Source organism: Vanessa cardui, chromosome 7 (genome assembly GCF_905220365.1).
Source record: "Vanessa cardui chromosome 7, ilVanCard2.1, whole genome shotgun sequence".
In the NCBI taxonomy this organism is placed as follows: Eukaryota; Metazoa; Arthropoda; class Insecta; order Lepidoptera; family Nymphalidae; genus Vanessa; species Vanessa cardui.
The window spans coordinates 11,666,001-11,686,709 of NC_061129.1; the positions used below are offsets into that span (position 1 = coordinate 11,666,001).

The following is a 20,709-nucleotide window of genomic DNA, read 5'->3' on the forward strand; positions in this document are numbered from 1 at the left end:
TATAGAATATGAAAAACGAATCACTTATGTGGTTAAAATGAATTCAATAGTTGATATTCAATTAAATAATAGCTATATCCATCCATTATTATTTATGTATTTCAACTTTATCCCGTATTGTGTATCCTGTGTTATGAAATTGAAAACACAAACATTTCACGAGAATCTCGCTTTTTTTTAAATAAACAGATAACTTATTCGACAAGAAATCTTATCTTTTAGACAACAGGTGATGATAATGATCATATCTTACTTTGACTACAAAATCATGTTGACTTTATGTATGTGATGCATAGAATTGTATATAGAAAGGTGCGCTTATTGTACATAGTTTTGGAGAAAATTTTGGTTATTTACTTAATGTAAGCTCTTTTTTTAAGAATCCCTTTTTACTGTTGTATAGTTCGATAAAGATTATATTTTGATTGTTTAATTATTATATTTTTCTGAAAAAAGTATGATTGTTTTATTTAATACAATAATGTTTGTGGATAATGTGGAACTTTATTTATTACATCCACCTGACATAATTTATTTTAACACTTCTTTTAATTTCCTTTATAGAATACTATATAATTCGGCTAACGCCATTAGGTATCATGTTATTTTCGTTTGTAGATCATATATAGTAGGGATAGTATGAACAACATAAAAAAACGAAATCATTCAGAACTGAAGAAACCTTTTATTTTAAAAATATGCAACTAAGATTAATACAAATGTAAAAGTGACGCCCAAAATCTATAGGCGGATTTAGTGACATTAAATTTTACTAGAAACACCAAAAACTATCCTAAGTAGTAAAATTACATGCCTATTCACGAATAAGGTCGTCAAATATTTTGCTAAATCTTTCAAACGTCAATCACTTCAGACCTCGTAGATATTTTACAATTTAAAATACATCTTGCATATTAAAGTGTTCCAACAATAATGATGTTGCAGAAACAGATTATTTATAGTGACTATTAACTACTACAATGGATAAAAATATAATTGCTTGCAATTATTGAAGCATTAATTAGCTTTCCTCTTCTATTTATGATGAACTGTGCATTCGTCTTAATCGTGTGCTAATGCTTCATCGATGACTATTTCTAAGAAAGTAAACATAAATGAATCAAAATCAGATAATATTGTCACTTATATCTTACCATAAATATATTTGTTGTGCAAAGATAGCGAGATCGTTTATCTTTTTGTACCTTAATTGGACTAGGTGCAATATAGTAGGTATCATTAGAATCCAAAAATCTTATTAATTAAAAAATGATAATTTTGTACATTATATATGTACAAATAAATCATCATGAAACATTTTGAATTATTTTTATAATTCACCTTGAGAACAGGATTACATACATAATATAAATAGTTGATTATTGTGGGTGTTCAATTATTAATCAGTTTAATAACCCCAAAAGCTAATAATCAAAACAATACTCTAATAATAAATCCTGTTCCTACTTCTTCATTTTAATATTGTTTTTCATAAATTACATTCCAATCATTAAAACTTTTAATATAATTTCTTTACTAAATATAGATAATTAATAATATGAATATGTTAACATTCATAAAATTAGGTTAATTTATGTTTTATTTGTTTTTATCTGAACACCTTCAGGTACTATTCTAGTTGATAAAATAACATAGACTTATTAGCTTCCGGTCAGTGGGCAAAAAACAAATACTATCCATCTGACCTTTTAACTTTAAATTTATACCTATGATTAATATTACATATAAAATTGATATTTATTGTATAGAACTTGCACTATAGTTGCTGTAACCTTTATTAGCATTATAGTAGAAAATAAATCAAATCATAAAACCAGTACATAGAAAAATAATAAGAAATTATTTAATTATATTCTTCGTCTTCATCCATAGCAAAGTCCACTCCGGAATCCGCACAAACAGGGCTGTGGAACAAAACATTCATATTAATTAAAATGTTACTAAATACTAACTAATGATCTTTTCAAAACTCATGATCTAATTCGTGATATGTAATTTTTACGTGATAAATCTAATTGCCCACATATTTAATCCTTTCCTATAATATTAAAAATCACTGAATTTCGCTTTTTTTATTGCATACTAGCCGAGTAAAAGTTCGAAAAATATTAAAAGCGCAAGCATATCGATGCATGTCTTTGTTTTTCTACTTTTGCTCCGAATGTACCTCATTAGTGTACGATCGAAGTTTGATCTCTGCCCTGTTCAATTCAAGTTTGGTTGGACATTGTTTAATTTTTTATTTGTTAATTTTAAATAATCAACATGAGATGTTTATAATTGCAAATTGTCAAAAATAATGACACTGATTAATTATGTATAAGTAATTTCACCATTACACAGGAAATGTGTGAAACTTTAACGGATTCACCCTTTGTCAAAATTGTGAAACAAGACGAGCGAATAAAATCTTTCTAATAATGTGAGTAATCAAATGAACATTGTTGGAAAATATAGCTATGATTTAACTCATTATTGGATTACATTAAGTGAAGTTTGAACCAAAATATTTATGATTAGTCTTATCACGAATTTCTTAATAAACGCTACATTGATGACATCATCAATTGCGTGTTTTTTTTTTTAATACTACGTATGGCGTCTACCGGCAATTCAGTGTGACTCCCACTCACCTCGCATTGCTTTCTTGTGCCATCAATTCCAGCTCCAATCAGACTAACTTTGGATAAACCCAACACAAAATCGATTCCAAAAGTTCGGTCGAACATTACTCATAATAAATGGGTTACAAGATTGTTTTCATGTCCAAGTCAAATAATAGCCATAAATTATTTTCCACTTTCAGTAAAAGTACTGCTCTTTGGATAAACAGAGCGCAACATTTTACACCTAATTCTTTTAATCAGACTCACATATAACTATACGATAATGTTCTCATTAAGCATTATTATACTTTCATGTACATTGTTAAAATAAATTACAGCTATTAGCAACAAAATAACCTTACATTCTATATTATTCATTATTATATTTAAGCATTTTTTACTAAATCAATATTTTTACAGTACTAAAAAGGAGGGTAGTACAACGAAAATACGAAATATGGTCAAAAGATATACGAAAAATAGGAGAACTCGATGTATATAATGGAGCAAGATAGAAGAAATATCGCCTCAATTACAGTAACTTTGATTGTAACATGAATCAAGGTAAAGGGAGATTACTCTTAGGACTGTAGATTATTCGTTGCTGTTCAGCAAAAAAAGAATGCACCATTAACTAAACTACAAAATGCACAGCAAACAACTGAGAGAGACCCTAATTTCATGGAGACCAGCTTATGATCAAAAAGGTACTTGGCGCTTCGGGTAACATTTAAAGGTTACTGGGTTATTATGCGAGTAGCCCAAGAACGATCTCAGTAGCGTGCAATGGAAGAGGCCTATGTCCAGCAGTGGACGGAAATGGGCTGATGGATGGATGGATGGATGGATGGGTTATTAGAAGCCATTATACTGCAAATGTGAGTCAACCACATTATTCCATCCTCACAATGATTTTGCTTAGGATTCATTTTGACAAATAACAAATGTCCTATATACAAACCTATATGTGTATAAAATAGTCTCATTAGTCTGAGGCACTATTCGGAAACTTCCCAACTGGGAATCCGCTGCTTGAGCACCTTGTGCATTCATTGGCCACTCAAATATACACTGTTCAAGAAATGTATAGGCTTTACTCTGTCAAGTAGATAATTTGGGGCAATGAGTTATCTAGAGAAAGTTGAGGATGTCAAGGCACATAGTTCCCACGCACAGCCAAATTATGTAATTTTCAAAAAAAATCTAGGTCAATTCAGGTTTCAAAAGCCTTTCCAGTATTTGTCCGAAAACATTACTAACATTACCTATTGGGCCATAGTTGGAAAGAATAGACAGATAATCAGTTTTGTTTTAAATATACTACATTTGTTTTCATCAGGTCTTTTGGGAGATAGCCTTACCTCAAAAATAATATAAATATAATAGATAGGACCTGATATAACTTCATCACTGGACTTAAATTGCATATGCCAATGTCGTGTCATTTTCGAAGGCGTCTAAAATCAGAATGGCACTAGCGATAATTCCAGGATATGACGAAAGCTGCGAGACACCAGTAGTTTACGTGTGTCTTGTTTTAGACAGCAATAAGTGAGACTATAGAAGGGAAGAGATCTCCGCCCAAGAACGATCAGAGCTAAATACAATGTCTTTGAACATTTTCCATGTGAAAAAAGGTCAAATTCGCTGAAACTAGGATTGAGGTGTTACATTGACAATCCAGAAGTTCAGTGCTAAATCCCATTGAGCAATATCAGGATTAATTAAATTTAATGTCAGACAAAGTGTAGCTCACATAAACACAAAGCAAGATTGTATAAATGGTCTCAACAATAGGCTAGAAGGGTTACCTTAGAAAGAATTTCTGAGATTAAATGAAAAACATGCCTTTGTGAATGGAGTACAATCTTGCGAAATGAGGAGGCTACACAACAATATATAGTACTTTTAAAATAATATTAATCAAAAATATTATATTTCATTTACTATAATAAATTAACGTCAAATTAATCAACTTACCTCATAGCTCTGCATGTAAAAAAAACAATCCTTTTTAGCTTCTTGTTGTAAAAGAAATAATTGAATGTCCAGAGACAGCCAGGTTCACCAAAGGGATCACTAGCCAGGTCTGGGTTATAGCTATATATGCGACATTCAGGCAAATGTACTTCTTCTTCTATAGCAGCCCATAGAGCTGGTCTCAATTGTCTCCAGCGAACTCCACCTACGGCAGACAGTGCTGCATCCACAGCCCCCTGTACCCAACTCAGTGATGGCTCTGCACTAAACTCGCTGCTCTGTTACAAAAAAATGTACATTTTAAAGGCATATACAACTTTCAACTACTTCATTAAAGTATCTAAGAGGGCAATTTTATCTATTTGTTTTTTAAATATTTCTAATAAAGCAATAACATCATATGTATCATCATATATTGTAGATAACGTTAATAAATATTTTTAAAGTTAATCACTTTATTTTATCAGAAACTAAACAAATAAAGACACAAGTATCGTATCAATCATTAAATTTGTTATTCAATGATAACAGGACATTTACCTTGGCCATTGAAAAATCATAATCTGGAAAAGCAGCGTTCAGTGTAGCAATCAAATAGAACAATGTCTTCCGAGATATTGTATCACACAGTACACCCTCTTCATCACCAGATAGACTTCGACTGCAATATATTGAACAACAATTAGGTTTTTATCATTGCGTACACATTTTGAAATCATAGTTACTAATATTGAGTAATAAACAATTTACTTGGACAGAAACAAATAAAAAATGGGATGTTTATCTATCATAATTTACCTATATGTAACACCTTCTGGTGGGGATAGTGCTTGGAGGTTGTGAGTCGTCTCCCCATCTGCCGTAAACTTCTTGTAGAAAGCTTTTTCAGCACCTGCCATTTTACAGCTGTAGCTCTCTACCCGACCTTGAACAGCACTGTCACCGTTAAGGATAGACAGCGCACTACTCAGAGCCTCCAGGCGTCCGCTCTCTAAGAGTTTCATCTTTATAGTTAGTTATCGACTCTTTACCCACTCAAACTTCTTGTAATTAAATTAAAGCTTTTAATCGTGCAATTCGGAGCACTACTTCTGTACATAGCAGACGGGTGTATGAATATTCCTTTCCTTTTAGAATGAAGAAGATTCACACTCGGTATTAAATTCGTCGTCTGTTCTTCTTCCGCGCTGGTGGGATGCGGGTACATCACAAATATCAGGGAAAAAATTGTTTAATAAATTGCTATAATGTTAGCAAATTATTTATAGATTGTATTTGGCTTAGGCACAACAATGGCGCGTCACTTCACTGGCTGTCCTAGAAAGGGCACAAAAACACTTTTCTCTTTTGCTAGAAGTCAAAATCCATAGAAGACATCGTAAAACACATTAAAACATTCAAGGATACACAAAAATAACTGACTAAGGTAAACAATAATTATTATGCTTGTTGTGCACAATTTTCTCTATTCAATATTCCTTAGGTTTCGCGACAAGCAACAAACTAAGCCATAAACAATAATATTTTACGCATAGACAAAGAAAAAAAGAGCATAGTTCGTGATTATTTTTTAAAGACTGTTGATTGTACAGATCTTAGTTCTTAAAATATTGGATCCTACTGAGTAGTGAGTAGTACAAAAATATTTTTTGAATTTAAAAATAACATACGTAAAAAATACTTTTCAATTGAATGGTATTACACTAGTGTAATAGTATTAGTAAATACATCAAACCTGCGCAATATTTAATATGTAAAACCATATATATGTATAAAACCATTGGTAATATAAGGTATATTATATAATAATATTAATTAAAAATATTATTAATAATATTTTACAATATTAACTATTTTGATAATTATTTATATATATTGTTGATAATTTGATAAGTACTTTACAACGCAATTAATGAATTTGGCAACTATATCTATGTCATTATGTCATTCAAAATTGAAATATTATTTTGTAAACATTCAAGTCAAAATAACCTTAAATATATTTTTTGATTATTGATTTGGATTTCAAATATGGTAAACCCAATCAATATAGGTTTAAAAATGTTTAGATCAGTAAATATAATTCAAAAGTCAAGCATATTAAATCAACATAATTATAATGTTGTAAAAAATCGATGTTACGGTACTTATTCAATATTAAAACTATACTAAGTTCAAACAATATATTTTAAAAACTTGCGTTTTTTATATATTTTTCAGCTACGCATAAAAGATTTTTCCGACGCACCGACATTGTACAAAATGAAAAAAATTGGGAGGTGACCTTAGACCATCGACGTTTGAAAACCCCAAATGGTCGTGTATTAACTGTAAATAATGAACCTCTTGCTAGAGCCATAGCGGTAGAATGGGATGCTCAAACTGAACAGATAGCTCGGCCAACAATGCATTTGGTATGTCTCAAAAGTTATAAAATTTCAAGTAAACGCAAACATACTTATTTGAAAGATTGTGTAAATAAAGTAATATCTAACTCTGTTTTATTTCATATTCAGACAGCTTTATGCAATACATCATTAGATAATCCAGGGAAGCTGAGTTCTCATGATATAACTAGTTACCTGCTTGATTTTATTGCAACGGACACATTACTTTTCCATTCAGAGGTCAGTATATATTTTATTTTAACTTATTGCTAAATTGTTTATGAAATAAACAATGATGTAATTATATTTGAAAACCTGATAGATTTTGAAGTATAGATCGTTAAATATGGATTTAGAAACAATGGTCTCATTATATTTTGTAAATGTGTTTCTGTTGGTACAATAACAGCAACTTTTTATAAGTATTGTGATTATAATGTCATTTTACACATATTTCAGTCAATTAAGCAAAGCTGTTATTTGTGCGGATAGTTATACCATTAGCAATGATCATTCTTCAGCATAAGAGATTGTCTGTAACTTGCTGCTAGCCAAAGGAAAAATAACAAAGCTGTAAATATTGCAGTCAAATACAAAATAATATAAACAAGTATTTGATATATATTGAGACATATTTGATATATATTGAGATAAAGTTAATTTTCATTTTATATATAATTAAACTTGCTTATTGATTATAAAAAACTGTAATGGGTTCTGAAAAAGAATACCTCAGTCTTTATTGTGATTTATTAATAAAACTGAAGAGACCTTGACCAAAGAGCACAAAGACATGTAAAAGTTTTTGACACCATTGTTTTCGATGGAATTGTAAAAGTTGTTCAGGACATAGTTAGTACCTGGAAAAAGGAGCAACTATTTCACAATCTTACCACATAGAGTTAAAGAATACACAAGTGTTCACTTATACATGGTTTCTTTTCATTAATTTTAAAATACATAGACAGACTCATAAATTTATATAGTCGATTGGCAGATGACGAAGTGTTACTGCTAGGTAGTTCAATATCTGATGATTGAGTAAATACTACCAACCTATTAAGATGTGCCTACAAAGATGATCTAATCTATACTAGGTATACATTTTTCACTGTAGGAAGGAGAATTGAAAGAATTACAAGAACAAAAGTGGGTTCCTGTGTTGGAATGGTTTAATAAACGGTTTGGATTGAAACAAGAAATATCTCGGGATCTCATGCCTCCACCTGTGTCCACAGAAACAAGAGCAGTCTTAGCAAGACATTTCTTATCTTATGACTTTCCAGCTTTAAATGGTTTGTGAACAACTATTTATTATAGATATCACTTCCTTATTTAAACAAATTAGTAATTTTATAGCAACAAAAATAAGTAATTCGTTTTTTATAAGTAAATAACATAATTATAGTAGTCTCGTTAAAAAATTCCTTTCGGAGTTAAGTAGTTAATATCCTTGGTATTACATGTAGTGGTGTCTTACTATTTGACTCCTGGCCTATGAGCTTTGACAAACCGTGGGGGTAAAATAAGTCTTCGCGCGTTCTCCTAATAATAACTAATACTAAATATAATGATTCTGGACTGTCGTACCCCGGAGAGATCGCTCATCGTTTCGTCGATTGGTATCCCATCAGACAGTAAGAACGAAGGCATTACCTATGTTTGTCAACTTACTTGTCCAGTACAAGATCTCTTGTTTAGTCAGCTTGGCCTTGAAATTTACTTGGTCAAAAGTACCCTATGTACCATTATTTTATTAGCCGCAATAAAAAAAAATTGGCTCCAAGCCTTTATAAGTATATTCACACACACAGCTAATTGACGGTCTCATTAGTGTAGTATCTAGATTCCAAGATGTGATATGTTTTAATTGTTATTGTTTTGCAGCTATGTGTTTTGGTATAGAAGCTCTCAAGTCGCCGATACTAATGCTGGCCTGTGTCGATAGATTTTTAGTTCCACAAGAAGCCGTGTTGTTGTCAAGATTGGAGGAGGAATATCAGGTTTGTAAAAAAATTATGTATTAATAGCATGTAAGGCTTTTAACTTCATATATATTGAGGTATAGTATCAATGTAATTTCTTTCAAACTGACCCATCGTCTACTACTATAATTAAATCGATTAAAAAATGTCTAATTAACATATTATTTACGGTATTTATTATTTTTGAATGTACTTAACTTATATATTTTTGTGTTGGTACAATAAAAAAGGCGGAAAGGCATAGTTTTAGTAAATACCGTATTTATATAAATATATGTATATGATATTTATGATCAAGAAAATGCGAGAATTATGAATGTAGTGACCGATTTTATTTTAAATATTATGTATTAAAGATTGACTTGTTGCCTTAGGTCCTCCGATGGGGACGAGTTCCGTGGGCCCATGAACTTAACCAAGCTGAGATGACCGCCCGCGTGGCCGCTTCCCTGCTCGTCATACAAAGCTCTAGCGAACGACACTCGGCCGCTGCTAAAAAGTCTCAAGGAGATCAAAAGACATAATTATATTTTATTTGAAAAGATTAGAAAAAAAAAATAGAAAACATTTTATTGTTAGTGATTAAAAATTTGTATTATTTATTATTAATATTTTTTTCCTGCTGACTTTTTAGATTTTAGCTTTCAACTGTACACTTTAATATTGTTGCCTATTGTTGTAGGGAAGATGAAGAGAACTCCATATAGGATAGACTAAAAGTATATAAAAAAATTTAAAACACGTTAATTTTCCCCAAACAATGCAGTTTTAAAAATGACAATTTTAATTTTCGCGCGAAAACAGATCTGTATGTCGTATGACGTCACTGCTGTCTGTCACTGCCCCTCTGATGGTACTTGTCCTCGCTTGCTTTCATACTTATCCATTTTTTCTCTACCTTTGAGATACTTTTTTGTAAAAATATAAAACGGACTATCGATACTCCGCCAATAAGCTTTGTTAACGTATGTTTTGTGCCAATTTGTTCATCTACTTCAATTAAGTTTTCAAATAAATGATTTTCGACTGGACCTTCTGACACAAAACTGAGATAAAAGTGGTTTCAAGCTGAAAGGAATCTGGAGTCGGCTTTGACAAACCCAACATCGCCTCTAATTCGAAAAACGCTATTAATTTTCATTTCAATATTCAATTTTTTACAACTATAACCTCAAATAAGTAGTCATAACAGGAGTGACGTCACTGAACGCTATATTAGTGTTTTTGTAATACGTTCCGTTTCACGTTACTTTAATTCGTAATTATTGTTAAGAAACTAATATATATCAAATATAAACATTGCAGTGGCCCTTATTTTATATTTTTTTAATATTTTAATAGCATTTTTTTTATAAATATTATATTTGCATGTTCCCTACTCTAGGTGAACCTATCGTATCTTTCTTACTGGTATAAAACAGTTCGGCAGCGTACCAATAATGATTCATAATTTCTTTGAATGGTTTCCTATCAAAATCATAATATTTTATTTTATTAAAGTTTTACAAGCACTTTCTCAAGATTTTTTTTAAAATCAGCTCAAACTTCCCAATCAGGAATGCGTTACTAAATATCAGACCTAAAAAAATATTTACAGAAATCGCTCTCCATTTGATATCATACTATATTTATACTCTCCGCAATTCGGTTGTGAAACTAAATTTTCAAAAAATAGAAAGATAATTTCACATTCAAAAGTTTATTTAACTTGATGTATAATACTTTTATGGTGTGGAGCATTTGCGGTAATACGTACCACGTTCTAAAATGATTTGTTAAGTTTTAATATTAGTGAGTATTTGGAGCAAAATAAATTAATGTCGTTTAAGGTAATCTCAAATAATCTTTGATTACCTTGGTGGTGATGGCGTTATTAAGTATTCATAATAATATCAAGATTTATTTAAAGATATACACAGGACTGGATTGAGATATGTTATTAATATTATCTAAAAAAATGACGAATTTCCTCAATCTCCTCAATGACCTTTATGTATAATAGGAATTGTAAATGGCAATTTATAATTCCAATCTTCTTGGGTGATGAATTTTCAAAAAAGCTTTAATCGTCTTTCAATTATTATCATGAGCCTGAATACCGATTTTCATATTTCTGACATCAAAAATGACGTATACCTATATAATATTTCACACTCTTAGGTGGCGCAATTTTGAAAATACTAAAAAATACTTCATCATTTATCCGCACTCAGTTTCATTCCATAAGAAATTCAAAATATTATACTGCTAAACCCACCGGTTTGGACTGTTGGGTTTAGCCACCGGTTTAGACCGTGCGTACACAACGCCTAGCTAGTCATATAAAATTTTTGTTAAGTAGATTTTACATTTTATTACTTACAATTACAATATTCATAATCATACTTCTATTTTACTATATCTACTTCAAATTTATTAAAATTGTTAATTCGTTATTTGTGCTTTTTTTAGAAATGTCAATTTTGGGCAATATTCTTTTCTAGATGCTCGGGGCCTGTGCTATGGCACACAGGCATAATATACTAAGTACCTATGGGTAGTATTATATTACATTTATGTAATTAAATAATACTGTGTTCTAATATAAATGTTTTGTTATACATAACCTATACTACTAAGACGAAAAGGAAATCGTCCATTAGGTATAATTTGCAACACTCAGACAACAGACAAGGACACATTGGACAAAGACACAACGCCTACCGACTTCGTCGACTAATTGCATACTAGTATTACAATTGGTGATATCATCGACTTTTCTTAATTAGTAAATAAATAAGCTATTACTTTATACTTAATACAGTGCCGGGAAGTGTCCAAATTTAAGTGAGGTCAGGCGTAAGAGAATGAATAGAAATAGCAAAAACCGAATCGCGAAGTTCCGCTAAATTTAGCTGGGCGGGCGGAGTGATGCGGCGCGCGAGTCGATACGGAGTTCGACCTCGCTTTGTATTCCACAGCGCTCGGCTCGTTATTGACAATACAGACGTTAAAATCGCCAATTGATGTTATATTTTGTTCGAAATATCGCAAAAAATTAAAGGCAGTGCAATAATGAAATAATTTAAATGTTATTTCCAATTGTTGGTGCTTACCGAAGTGGAGATTAATATGTTCTAGTTTAAGAATAACGTACCACTCCTCGTACACATTTATCTTTACGACAGTATGTGAGTATATTAATGTAAATATTTGTCTTTATTAAGTATAAAAAAAAGTTTTAGTGTTCTTTATTTTTCACGCTAATTAATTTTAGTTATTCAATTAACTAAGCCGCACTGGTTCACATCTTAGTTTCTCGTTTGTGACCTATATAAGACTAATAAACCTAATTAAAGTGGATCTCCAAAATTTAGTGGCTTGTGCATATATTAGAGACAATTATAAGTGGATCTATCAAAAGAAGCGATCTTGAACAGACCACGAGAGATATGGAGATACAGAATTTCATAATCTTTATTTTTTATGATGTAGCCATATAATAATTTACAAAAAAAAAATTGAAATATCAATTGAATGTTTCAGAGGTGATGAGCGGCGACGTAGAAGGAGAGGCACCGCGCCTTCGCCCTCTATCCGGAGGGATTTGGACGCTCTTCTCTTGGTTACGACGTTCAGAGCGCTCAATTTCGGATGAAAGCATTAACAGTATAGGATCTGACCGTACAGTTGCCAGTTTTGATTTTTTAGCTCCATTACATTATAAGCACGTGAACCCTCTTATTTTACCGCAAAGTCCTCTCACTGATACTTACAAAAAAAGACTTCACGAGAGAAATCTTCAACGGCAATACGACCGCGATCTTACTTTACGTAGAAAATACGGTCTCTATACAGAAGAAGGATTAGGTTACGACGCCTTTAGCCTACCACCAGCCAGAAAAATACCTAAAGATTCTGTACAAAACAGACAACGACGTGCAATAAGCGAGAGTACCATCCAACCACGAGCGGCTTACGTGCCGGGAAAGCGGCGTGCTCCATTACCACCTACAGTTGTTATTTCAACTTCTTTACCTCGAAATTATAAAAGAAAGCGGCCAGCGCCTAAGCCCCCAGTAAAATTAGCAGAACGTAACAAAGAAAACGTAGAAATAAAAGGAAAGATACAAATGAGTTCGAAGGCTATTTTTGATACACATTCTTGCGACAGTAACAATAAGATATCTACACATAAAACGGACAAAAACACAAAAAAAGATCATACAAGTAAAGACATTAAATTACGATCAGAAAAAAGTTTTCTTAAACAAATTTTCGATGGCAAAAAACGAAACTCAGCGATAGATACAAATTATATTAAAGTACTTCCTAGCATAAGTGAATTAGATAAACAAGCTGCTGAAATAATACAAAATAAAAAGTTATTGCATATCGGGTCAGTATCTCAGACCGAGGGTGACTGGATTTGTACAATTTGCTTGAGAAAATACAACGCAACTATAATATCCTGTATGTACTGTGTGAAAGGAAATTCTTACAAACCCAATAAACCTGATATAAAAGCATCGACAGCTGGTTCTAATATGTGCACACAAACAGAAAACTTTGCATTCAAATCAAATAAAAACGATGAATTTGATGAAAAGAAACAACTTAAAAAGATGTTGAAAGAAATGAAGGATTCGCTGCCTAAGAAATCTAAGAATTATGAAAGGAATTGTACTGAAAACAAGGAGACTAAAATAACAGCAACGGAGATGCCTACATTACGAATAGGATCAACAATTAGAAATGATAAAAATAGTGCCCAATCTGACATCCCAATAGAAAAAGAATCTGAAAGAAGACTCAAAATTAAAAGTGCAAAAGACATGTTTTTAACAGCTCAACCATCTTCATCGAAACAAATACCATCTACTTCAAAATATCAAGAAGATAATGAAAAACTTATAAAAATGGAATTACACCATGATATGAAGAATTCTAGCAAAGATGACGAAGTTCAAATACCATCTTCAAGTTCAATCTTCAATGATAATGATCGAAAACAATTACCACACAATGAGAAATCTCCATTGTTAATAAAAACTATTGAACAGAAACAGCTACAAGAAGCTAATAATGAAACAAGATTAAATTTAAATGGTGTTTTACATCAGATAAAAGACAAAAACAAAATGTTAACTACTTCAGATCGGCTCATTACTAAGACTTCTTTCGAGAATGAATTGTCGTCATTAACAGAGGAACGAAAAATTGCTCCGAAAGAATATCCTACCGGTCAACCTACACCAAATATTACAGATTTAAAAATTGAACATAAAAATACAGAAAAAAGTAACACTAATGAGGGAAGTTCCATAAAAAATAAAGTAATGACGGAAATTCCAAGAAATGTGACGAGGACTGAAAATTTTACACAAAAATCGGAATTAAAGATAAAGCCAGATTTTATAACAAACAATAAAAGTCTTCATTTAGTCGATTCGAATTTACATAATAAAGTACAAATAATGGACAACAGTACAAACAATAACTTGCATATACCTTTAAAAATATCATCTTTGTTAAATCCAATTTATTGCCCCAAATATAATAATCCAGAAGAAGAGAAAGTTTCGGTAAAGGATAAAAATATTAAGAAGGTAGTAGATAAACAAAGTAATATATCTGAAAAGCAAAATAATATATTGTCACTAAAATTACCATCTACAAGTTCAACAAGTACTAATCACTTAAAAAATGAGGTACCAAAAAGGGAAGAAACTATAATTGGAGAATCAAAACAAGGAGACGTAGATACGCCAACAGTAAATATTATTTCAACTGCAATAACTTCTAGTACTTCTAGTTATAATTTAGATCATCATGCTCGACGGAGAGATTTAATAAATCAACTTGAGAAGTCAATTGCTAATGGTGACGAACAAACAGCTGCGGCAGCTGCAGCTAAACTTGCAAAACTTAAATTATCATGTTCTGTACTGTCATTCTCATCACAAATAGTTGGAGGGCCTCGTCTAACTCCTAATAAAAAGGAATATATAGAAGGGGGCTTAAAAGACAAAAAAATAGTTCAACCTCAAGAAAATCAAGAAACAAGTATGAAAACAGAAAAAGAACCTAAATTAACACAAGAATCGACAAATGTATTGACTAACAATAAATCTGCAGGTGGGATCATTGCAGATAAGCCAGTACCATCAACATCTTTTCAAAAGCAAGAAGAAAGACTTCCGTAAGTAAAAATTTGCTGCTATTTTTATAAAATGATGTATGATTTATTAAATTATTATAGATATAGGTATATATATAATGAATGAAAATGTATATAATTCCACAACGTTCCAATATTGTCCCCATTTTTTCTAGCTATAGGTATTCCTTTGTAAAAAAGTTTATTTCATTTTAGAATTGATGTTTGGATTGAAGACAAAAATGCAACAAGGGGGCCAGTTCGTTTGCTCGTCACTAGAAAAGCTGTGGTGGGAGAATTAAAACGACAAGCCGAAAAGTCGTTAGGGCTACAAATTGGCTTGCAACGCTGGATTATTGGGAAAACGCTTTGTTCTAATGACAATACACCTCTCATTGCTCTTGCTGGTCCCGATCTCGTTGCTCCATTTTATTTGTGCTTGGTTGAAACCGGTGAGTGATCATTTCATAAAATGTACAAATTTTTGTATTCGAACCTTATAATCGTTTTATAACTGTTTTTTTTTTTTTAGATATAAATAAAGAAAAAATCGATGAAACTAAAATAGAATTAGATAAAAATAACGACATTAATGAAGCGAAAGACAAAGACTCTGGCGATGTTTACACAGAATTGATGAAGTTAGAACAACAACCTCTTGTTCCTAACTCCGAAGTATTCGATTGTGGGGTTTGTATTGAACAATGTGCCATTGGTGAAGGCGTTGTACTTAGGGAATGTATACATACATTTTGTAGGGAATGTCTCGCTGATGTCGTCCGTCATTGTACGGAACCAGTAGTTTCATGTCCAGCTATAGCTTGTCATGGGACCATTCAAGAACGCGAAATACGCGCACTACTCTCTCCAGAAGATTATGAGAAATGGCTTGCAAGAAGCTTAGCTGCAGCAGAAAGTGGTACACGAAATACATTTCACTGTCGTACACGGGATTGTACAGGCTGGGCTTTTTGTGAACCCGGTGTTCGAAGATTTCCATGTCCCGTGTGTAATCACACTAACTGTTTACCATGCCAGGTACTTTTCTTTATTCTTATTTATAAGTTTAAAAAAGAATTAACAATAAAGTAGTAACCACTATAAACTCGTTTAGAAGGTAGCCTATATCGAGGATCATAAATCAAATCCAAAGTTTGAGTTATCGGTGTCGGGGTGGATTTCCATCTCATCGGATTATGAAAGTCTTTACAAGTTCATCTGTGTTCGCGCATAAATGTACTTTTACACCGATAGATCACTTGTTTGGAGATTTGCTATCGAGATTCAATCAGGATTTCTTCATGCTGTTAAACAAAGATATTTATTTAATTAAAAAAAAAGTTTCAATACTATTATTTCTTTATTTATAGGCTGTTCACGACGGTGAAACATGTGATCAATATCAAATTAAACTGCGTGCAGCTGTAACTGCTGTTGAATCTGATCAAACTGATGTAGGAACTCGGGCTTTGCTGAAATCTTTAATAGAACGCGGCGAAGCGCTCGAGTGTCCTGAATGTAAGGCTATTATTACTAAAAAATGGGGCTGCGATTGGATAAAGTGTTCCGCGTGTAAAACTGAGATCTGTTGGGTAACGAAAGGGCGACGCTGGGGTCCAGGTGGCAAGGGTGACACTACTGGAGGGTGTCGTTGTGGAATTGACGGAAAACGCTGCCATCCCTCATGTGGTTATTGTCATTAAATATAAATAATTATATTATTCTGTGTTGTATTTTGTTATAACTGTATAATTGTGTGAATAAATATAAATTTATATAAAGGTTATAATTTATTACATTATAAAATTATTTGTCGTTGTTTAATTAGTATAATTATTTTTCCTTTAATATTATTCCAGAGATAATTTAATTCTGTATTCAATTTCAAAACAAACCTAATAAAAAAATAATTATCAAAATAATGTTTTTAAGTACGAAAACAAAAGTAATATTCTGCAGGCATGTTATTAGTGGATGTTGCAATTGGACAAATTTACAAAATATTGTTATTTCTTAAATGTTTTTTTTTTTTTTTTAAATAATTCGTCTCATGCTCTGCAATAAAGGAAATATTGTGAGGGAACTTGCATGTGATGGATGAGAATTTGCGATCTGAATCCACAATCCTGCCTTACAGCAGCATAGTACAGTAAGTTCCTAATCTCCTCTGAAAAGGCAGAGGGTTCAATTTATAACCATCATAATTATATTGTGTTACTTACTGCTGTGTCCCTATGTATGCTTAGAGCACTAAAATTAGGCAATGATTTTGATGCAGTTTTTTTAATAGATAGATTTAAGAGAATGGGTTTTATGTATAATACATGTGGAATATAGAAACACTGATAATTTAATTTTCTATAGTGATGTCTAATTAAACACATTCTTTGGGACTTAAATAACAAATACTGACCACACCCTACAAGATAGATAAAATAATTTCCTACAACATTATACATAATCAAAAGGTCTTCAAAAAGGTCCATGGTGGTATTTCTTAGGGATAACCCACAAAAACATTTTTTACCCTAAAGTTTTTCGAGAAGTAACAGCTAATTTTCAAATAATTTTAAGACTGCTGCATGCATTAATCCTTAACCAATTAAGAACCTTTAATACCTTGTGTATTTTATATAGATCAATATGGTCCTTAGTGTTTCATTTAAGTGGATATTTTGCAAAATATTAGTTTTAAAACGGAACATAGCAGCTTCTGTTGTCTAACAAGTGAAAAAGTGTAGCTGTTGTGAAGACACTCAGTAGTATATTTAACATCTGCATTGTGACCATGCAAAGCCAAAAGACAAATTTTAATATGATATTACACATTGGAGTTCTTTGGGTCAACATAAAATGAAACTATTTATTGTGGAATTATATTTCCAATGGAAAATACATTATAGCAAATTTCACTCAAAAACAATGAGCTTTTTAAATTTGTAATTTCCAAAGATGTTTCACTTCCACTACTGTTAGGTTTGAGGATTTTTTTACTATTTGGTGTATTTAATACAGACTGACAACAACACTGCACAACAACTATACTTGTAACTGCTAAAACTTGAGTATTATGTCATGTAGCTAGTTATATGATAATTTAAAAAAAATAGATTGGGAAAGACTTCTTACTTATCCTTATTGCATAAATACTGTACTAAAACCTCATTTTAGAACTTTTATTTTATTACACAAGTTTAGAAATTGTAGTCACCTAATGAGTATTAAAGGAACATTAATAGATGTCAAAACATATTGACAAATTATCAGGAATATATTATGTAATAAAAAAGCATTATTCAGTACTTATCTGTAATTATAAGGCCTTAACTATTGTATTATCTGGAAAAATACTCAGTATTATTTAATATCTAATTTTTTTACATTTCCCGTTAATGTAAAGAACTAGTTAATACAGTAGACCATCTTCACTTATTTACTTTGTTTTTTTCACTTAAAATAGAAGAATAAACATCACTGCACAAACACACTAATAGCGCCGCATTCCAGGGGGACCACGACTGCCCGGACCGCCTCTACCCATTCCTGGTGGTGCACCCATCATACCAGGAGGAGGGCCGCCCATCATGGGGCCACCTCGCATTTGTGGAGGCGCTGATAATTGTCCTCGGGCACCAGGAGCCATATGTTGTTGAGATGGTCCACCGACACCCCGAGCTGGACCTTGTAAGCCTGGTGGGGCTCCTCCAAGTCCGACGCCGCGACCTGCTGCTCTGCCAGCTCCTGGCCCGCCCATAGCACCAGGTAGTGGCACTCGGGGCAAGCCTTCTTCAGGTGGCGGAGGTCCTTCAATAGTTAGAGACACTATATTCTCGCCACGTAGTAGCACAAATCCTAGAGTCCTTTTTTCTTCTCGGTCTGCAGTTTTGCTATTTTTTGATTTGATTTTTCTAAATTCTTCACAGTCTCCCAAAATTAAATTCATATGTTTGTCAAATGCTTTAAAAGTGCCAATAAAAGTACGTGAATCTTGTAAAATTACCCTTACTCGGTAATTTATATGCTGCTGCATCTTATTATTCTTTCCGATCGTCTGAAAATGCAAAGGAATAAGCATAAAAAATGTTTTTGATTACCAATAAACATTGCGATTCATAAGTTGATGTTTTTAAAATTGATTATAATCTTAACAATTTTAACAAATATTCCAACATTATATTAATAGAACAACATAGAATATTACAAGAATTCAACAAATTAACGAAAATATTTCAGAAAGATTTCATTCTAGTTTCATAGTTTAATTTAAAAAATATTGTTATAGAATAATTGATAAAATGAATTGCATTAAGAATAATAGAAAACTTACCATTTTTAAAATTCGATTAAATTAAAGATTAAAGATGAAAATTAGGCGATTTATTAGCGCCAAAACAAAACCATAAAGACAAGACGCTGTTTTAACCGGGTAGAAACGTCAAAACCAAAACTACAAAACAAATATGGTGGATATTGGCATAGATAAAATACAATAACAACTCGTTAGTTTTTATTTTTATTTTGGTTATATAATATTATTTCGTAATAATAGTCATAATATTTCCTCGTATTTTTTTAAAAAGAATACACTACAAAACTTTTTAGTCATCATCATTTTATAGAATTAAAATAACGCCACCTGGAGTTTCTGTACTGAACTTTTAGTAACTACTTTTTACAATCATATCTGGGCGCTGGCAACTAATATTTACTTGGTGGTAGTGGTATGTGCAAACTGCAAACCTGCTATTCATCATATATTCGTTCGCCAAATAGCTGTACTTAGGATTGGTGTGTAAGGTCGGATATAGGGAATGATTAATATTTCTTACAGTACCAATGTCTATGGAAGTCTATGTAGTGAGCATACATCGGCGATTTGTCAGTCCGCCGCGTAGGTAAAAGATATACGACATAAAAAGCTGTGTGTGTTTTTCACACACGGCAGGGTCTTAATAATGAATTCATTTCTTTTCTTTTGTTTGATATTTCTTTATGTCGGATATATTAAGCCTTAAATCGCAAAGATTCTAAAGGAGTTTCGATATGGACGATGTAGTTGGAGTTCGACGTAGAATTTTCCTATCTCTAACAAAATAAACAAAATCTATTGCTCATTTTGTATGTATATCATATTGTAGTATCTCTTCTGCTCTGTATGTTGCAGAATGTTTATCGTGATAGTAATCCTATATTTCATTAGAAATCATTTTTAAGGCATAAATTGAAATTTTGAAAAGGTTCAGTCAACCCTTTTCTACTACTAATATCAAACTTCTTTCTACTCATTCCTCAATTTTATATAAAACCGAGCTTTTTGAAACTTATTTAATATTTGCAAAATATTAAATAAAGTCGCTTCCCACAGGCTGAAAACTTTTATCTTTTACGCTACGACAAACGATTTTTAATGCGGTCTTCATCAATTAAATCATCAATATATGCGTATTGCATTAGATAAAAAACGAAAAAAGGAAATTCCACTTTTCTAAATGGAAATATTATACTCTTTATAAATAAATAAATATATACATTATTATATTTTTTATATTAAGATGCTGTCAGCTTTATGATAAAATCGGCAATGTGGTAAG

At 31.8% G+C, this 20,709-nt stretch overlaps 4 protein-coding genes across 5 annotated transcripts; 2 read left to right on the top strand and 2 right to left on the bottom strand.

Annotated features, from left to right (window-relative positions):
- Positions 1 to 662: 662 nt before the first annotated feature.
- LOC124531445 (repressor of RNA polymerase III transcription MAF1 homolog) lies at positions 663 to 6,135 on the bottom strand. Its single transcript, XM_047106032.1, has 4 exons — positions 5,406 to 6,135; positions 5,148 to 5,268; positions 4,608 to 4,885; positions 663 to 1,925 (listed from the first exon to the last, which is right to left on the bottom strand). The coding sequence occupies exons 1-4, from the start codon at positions 5,609 to 5,611 to the stop codon at positions 1,865 to 1,867; spliced, it is 666 nt and encodes a 221-aa protein (XP_046961988.1). The 5' UTR covers positions 5,612 to 6,135; the 3' UTR covers positions 663 to 1,864.
- Positions 6,136 to 6,531: 396 nt separating this feature from the next.
- On the top strand, positions 6,532 to 10,494 carry LOC124531270 (ATP synthase mitochondrial F1 complex assembly factor 2). The gene is made up of 6 exons (XM_047105781.1): positions 6,532 to 6,750; positions 6,828 to 7,021; positions 7,124 to 7,234; positions 8,112 to 8,289; positions 8,882 to 8,997; positions 9,354 to 10,494. The coding sequence occupies exons 1-6, from the start codon at positions 6,639 to 6,641 to the stop codon at positions 9,501 to 9,503; spliced, it is 861 nt and encodes a 286-aa protein (XP_046961737.1). The 5' UTR covers positions 6,532 to 6,638; the 3' UTR covers positions 9,504 to 10,494.
- Positions 10,495 to 11,482: 988 nt separating this feature from the next.
- Positions 11,483 to 16,898, top strand: LOC124531060. Of its 2 annotated transcripts, XR_006966492.1 has the most exons (6): positions 11,483 to 12,149; positions 12,505 to 15,160; positions 15,335 to 15,570; positions 15,651 to 15,808; positions 15,877 to 16,156; positions 16,489 to 16,782. XR_006966492.1 is itself a non-coding variant. In XM_047105504.1 (5 exons), exons 2-5 carry the CDS (start codon positions 12,510 to 12,512, stop codon positions 16,819 to 16,821), a joined length of 3,726 nt encoding a protein of 1,241 aa, XP_046961460.1. In that variant the 5' UTR covers positions 11,501 to 12,149; positions 12,505 to 12,509; the 3' UTR covers positions 16,822 to 16,898. The 2 variants fall into 2 exon arrangements, 1 of the variants encoding a protein (XP_046961460.1); XM_047105504.1 differs by having other exon boundaries at positions 11,501 to 12,149; positions 15,651 to 16,156; positions 16,489 to 16,898.
- Positions 16,899 to 18,410: 1,512 nt separating this feature from the next.
- On the bottom strand, positions 18,411 to 19,575 carry LOC124531061 (small nuclear ribonucleoprotein-associated protein B). The gene is made up of 2 exons (XM_047105506.1): positions 19,446 to 19,575; positions 18,411 to 19,169 (listed from the first exon to the last, which is right to left on the bottom strand). Exons 1-2 carry the CDS (start codon positions 19,446 to 19,448, stop codon positions 18,606 to 18,608), a joined length of 567 nt encoding a protein of 188 aa, XP_046961462.1. The 5' UTR covers positions 19,449 to 19,575; the 3' UTR covers positions 18,411 to 18,605.
- Positions 19,576 to 20,709: the final 1,134 nt, after the last annotated feature.

What these genes read in the sequence shown, in the direction of transcription:
- LOC124531445 (XM_047106032.1), bottom strand. Translation starts at nt 5,611, where the DNA reads ATGAAACTCTTAGAGAGCGGACGCCTGGAGGCTCTGAGTAGTGCGCTG. An exon ending in ATGATTTTTCAATGGCCAAG is followed by an intron (nt 4,886 to 5,147) that starts GTAAATGTCCTG and finishes TTTTTGTAACAG; the next exon opens with AGCAGCGAGTTTAGTGCAGA. An exon ending in TTTACATGCAGAGCTATGAG is followed by an intron (nt 1,926 to 4,607) that starts GTAAGTTGATTA and finishes TTTGTTCCACAG; the next exon opens with CCCTGTTTGTGCGGATTCCG.
- LOC124531270 (XM_047105781.1), top strand. Translation starts at nt 6,639, where the DNA reads ATGGTAAACCCAATCAATATAGGTTTAAAAATGTTTAGATCAGTAAAT. An exon ending in CTCGGCCAACAATGCATTTG is followed by an intron (nt 7,022 to 7,123) that starts GTATGTCTCAAA and finishes TTTCATATTCAG; the next exon opens with ACAGCTTTATGCAATACATC. An exon ending in CATTACTTTTCCATTCAGAG is followed by an intron (nt 7,235 to 8,111) that starts GTCAGTATATAT and finishes TTTTCACTGTAG; the next exon opens with GAAGGAGAATTGAAAGAATT.
- LOC124531060 (XM_047105504.1), top strand. Translation starts at nt 12,510, where the DNA reads ATGAGCGGCGACGTAGAAGGAGAGGCACCGCGCCTTCGCCCTCTATCC. An exon ending in AAGCAAGAAGAAAGACTTCC is followed by an intron (nt 15,161 to 15,334) that starts GTAAGTAAAAAT and finishes ATTTCATTTTAG; the next exon opens with AATTGATGTTTGGATTGAAG. An exon ending in CTAACTGTTTACCATGCCAG is followed by an intron (nt 16,157 to 16,488) that starts GTACTTTTCTTT and finishes CTTTATTTATAG; the next exon opens with GCTGTTCACGACGGTGAAAC.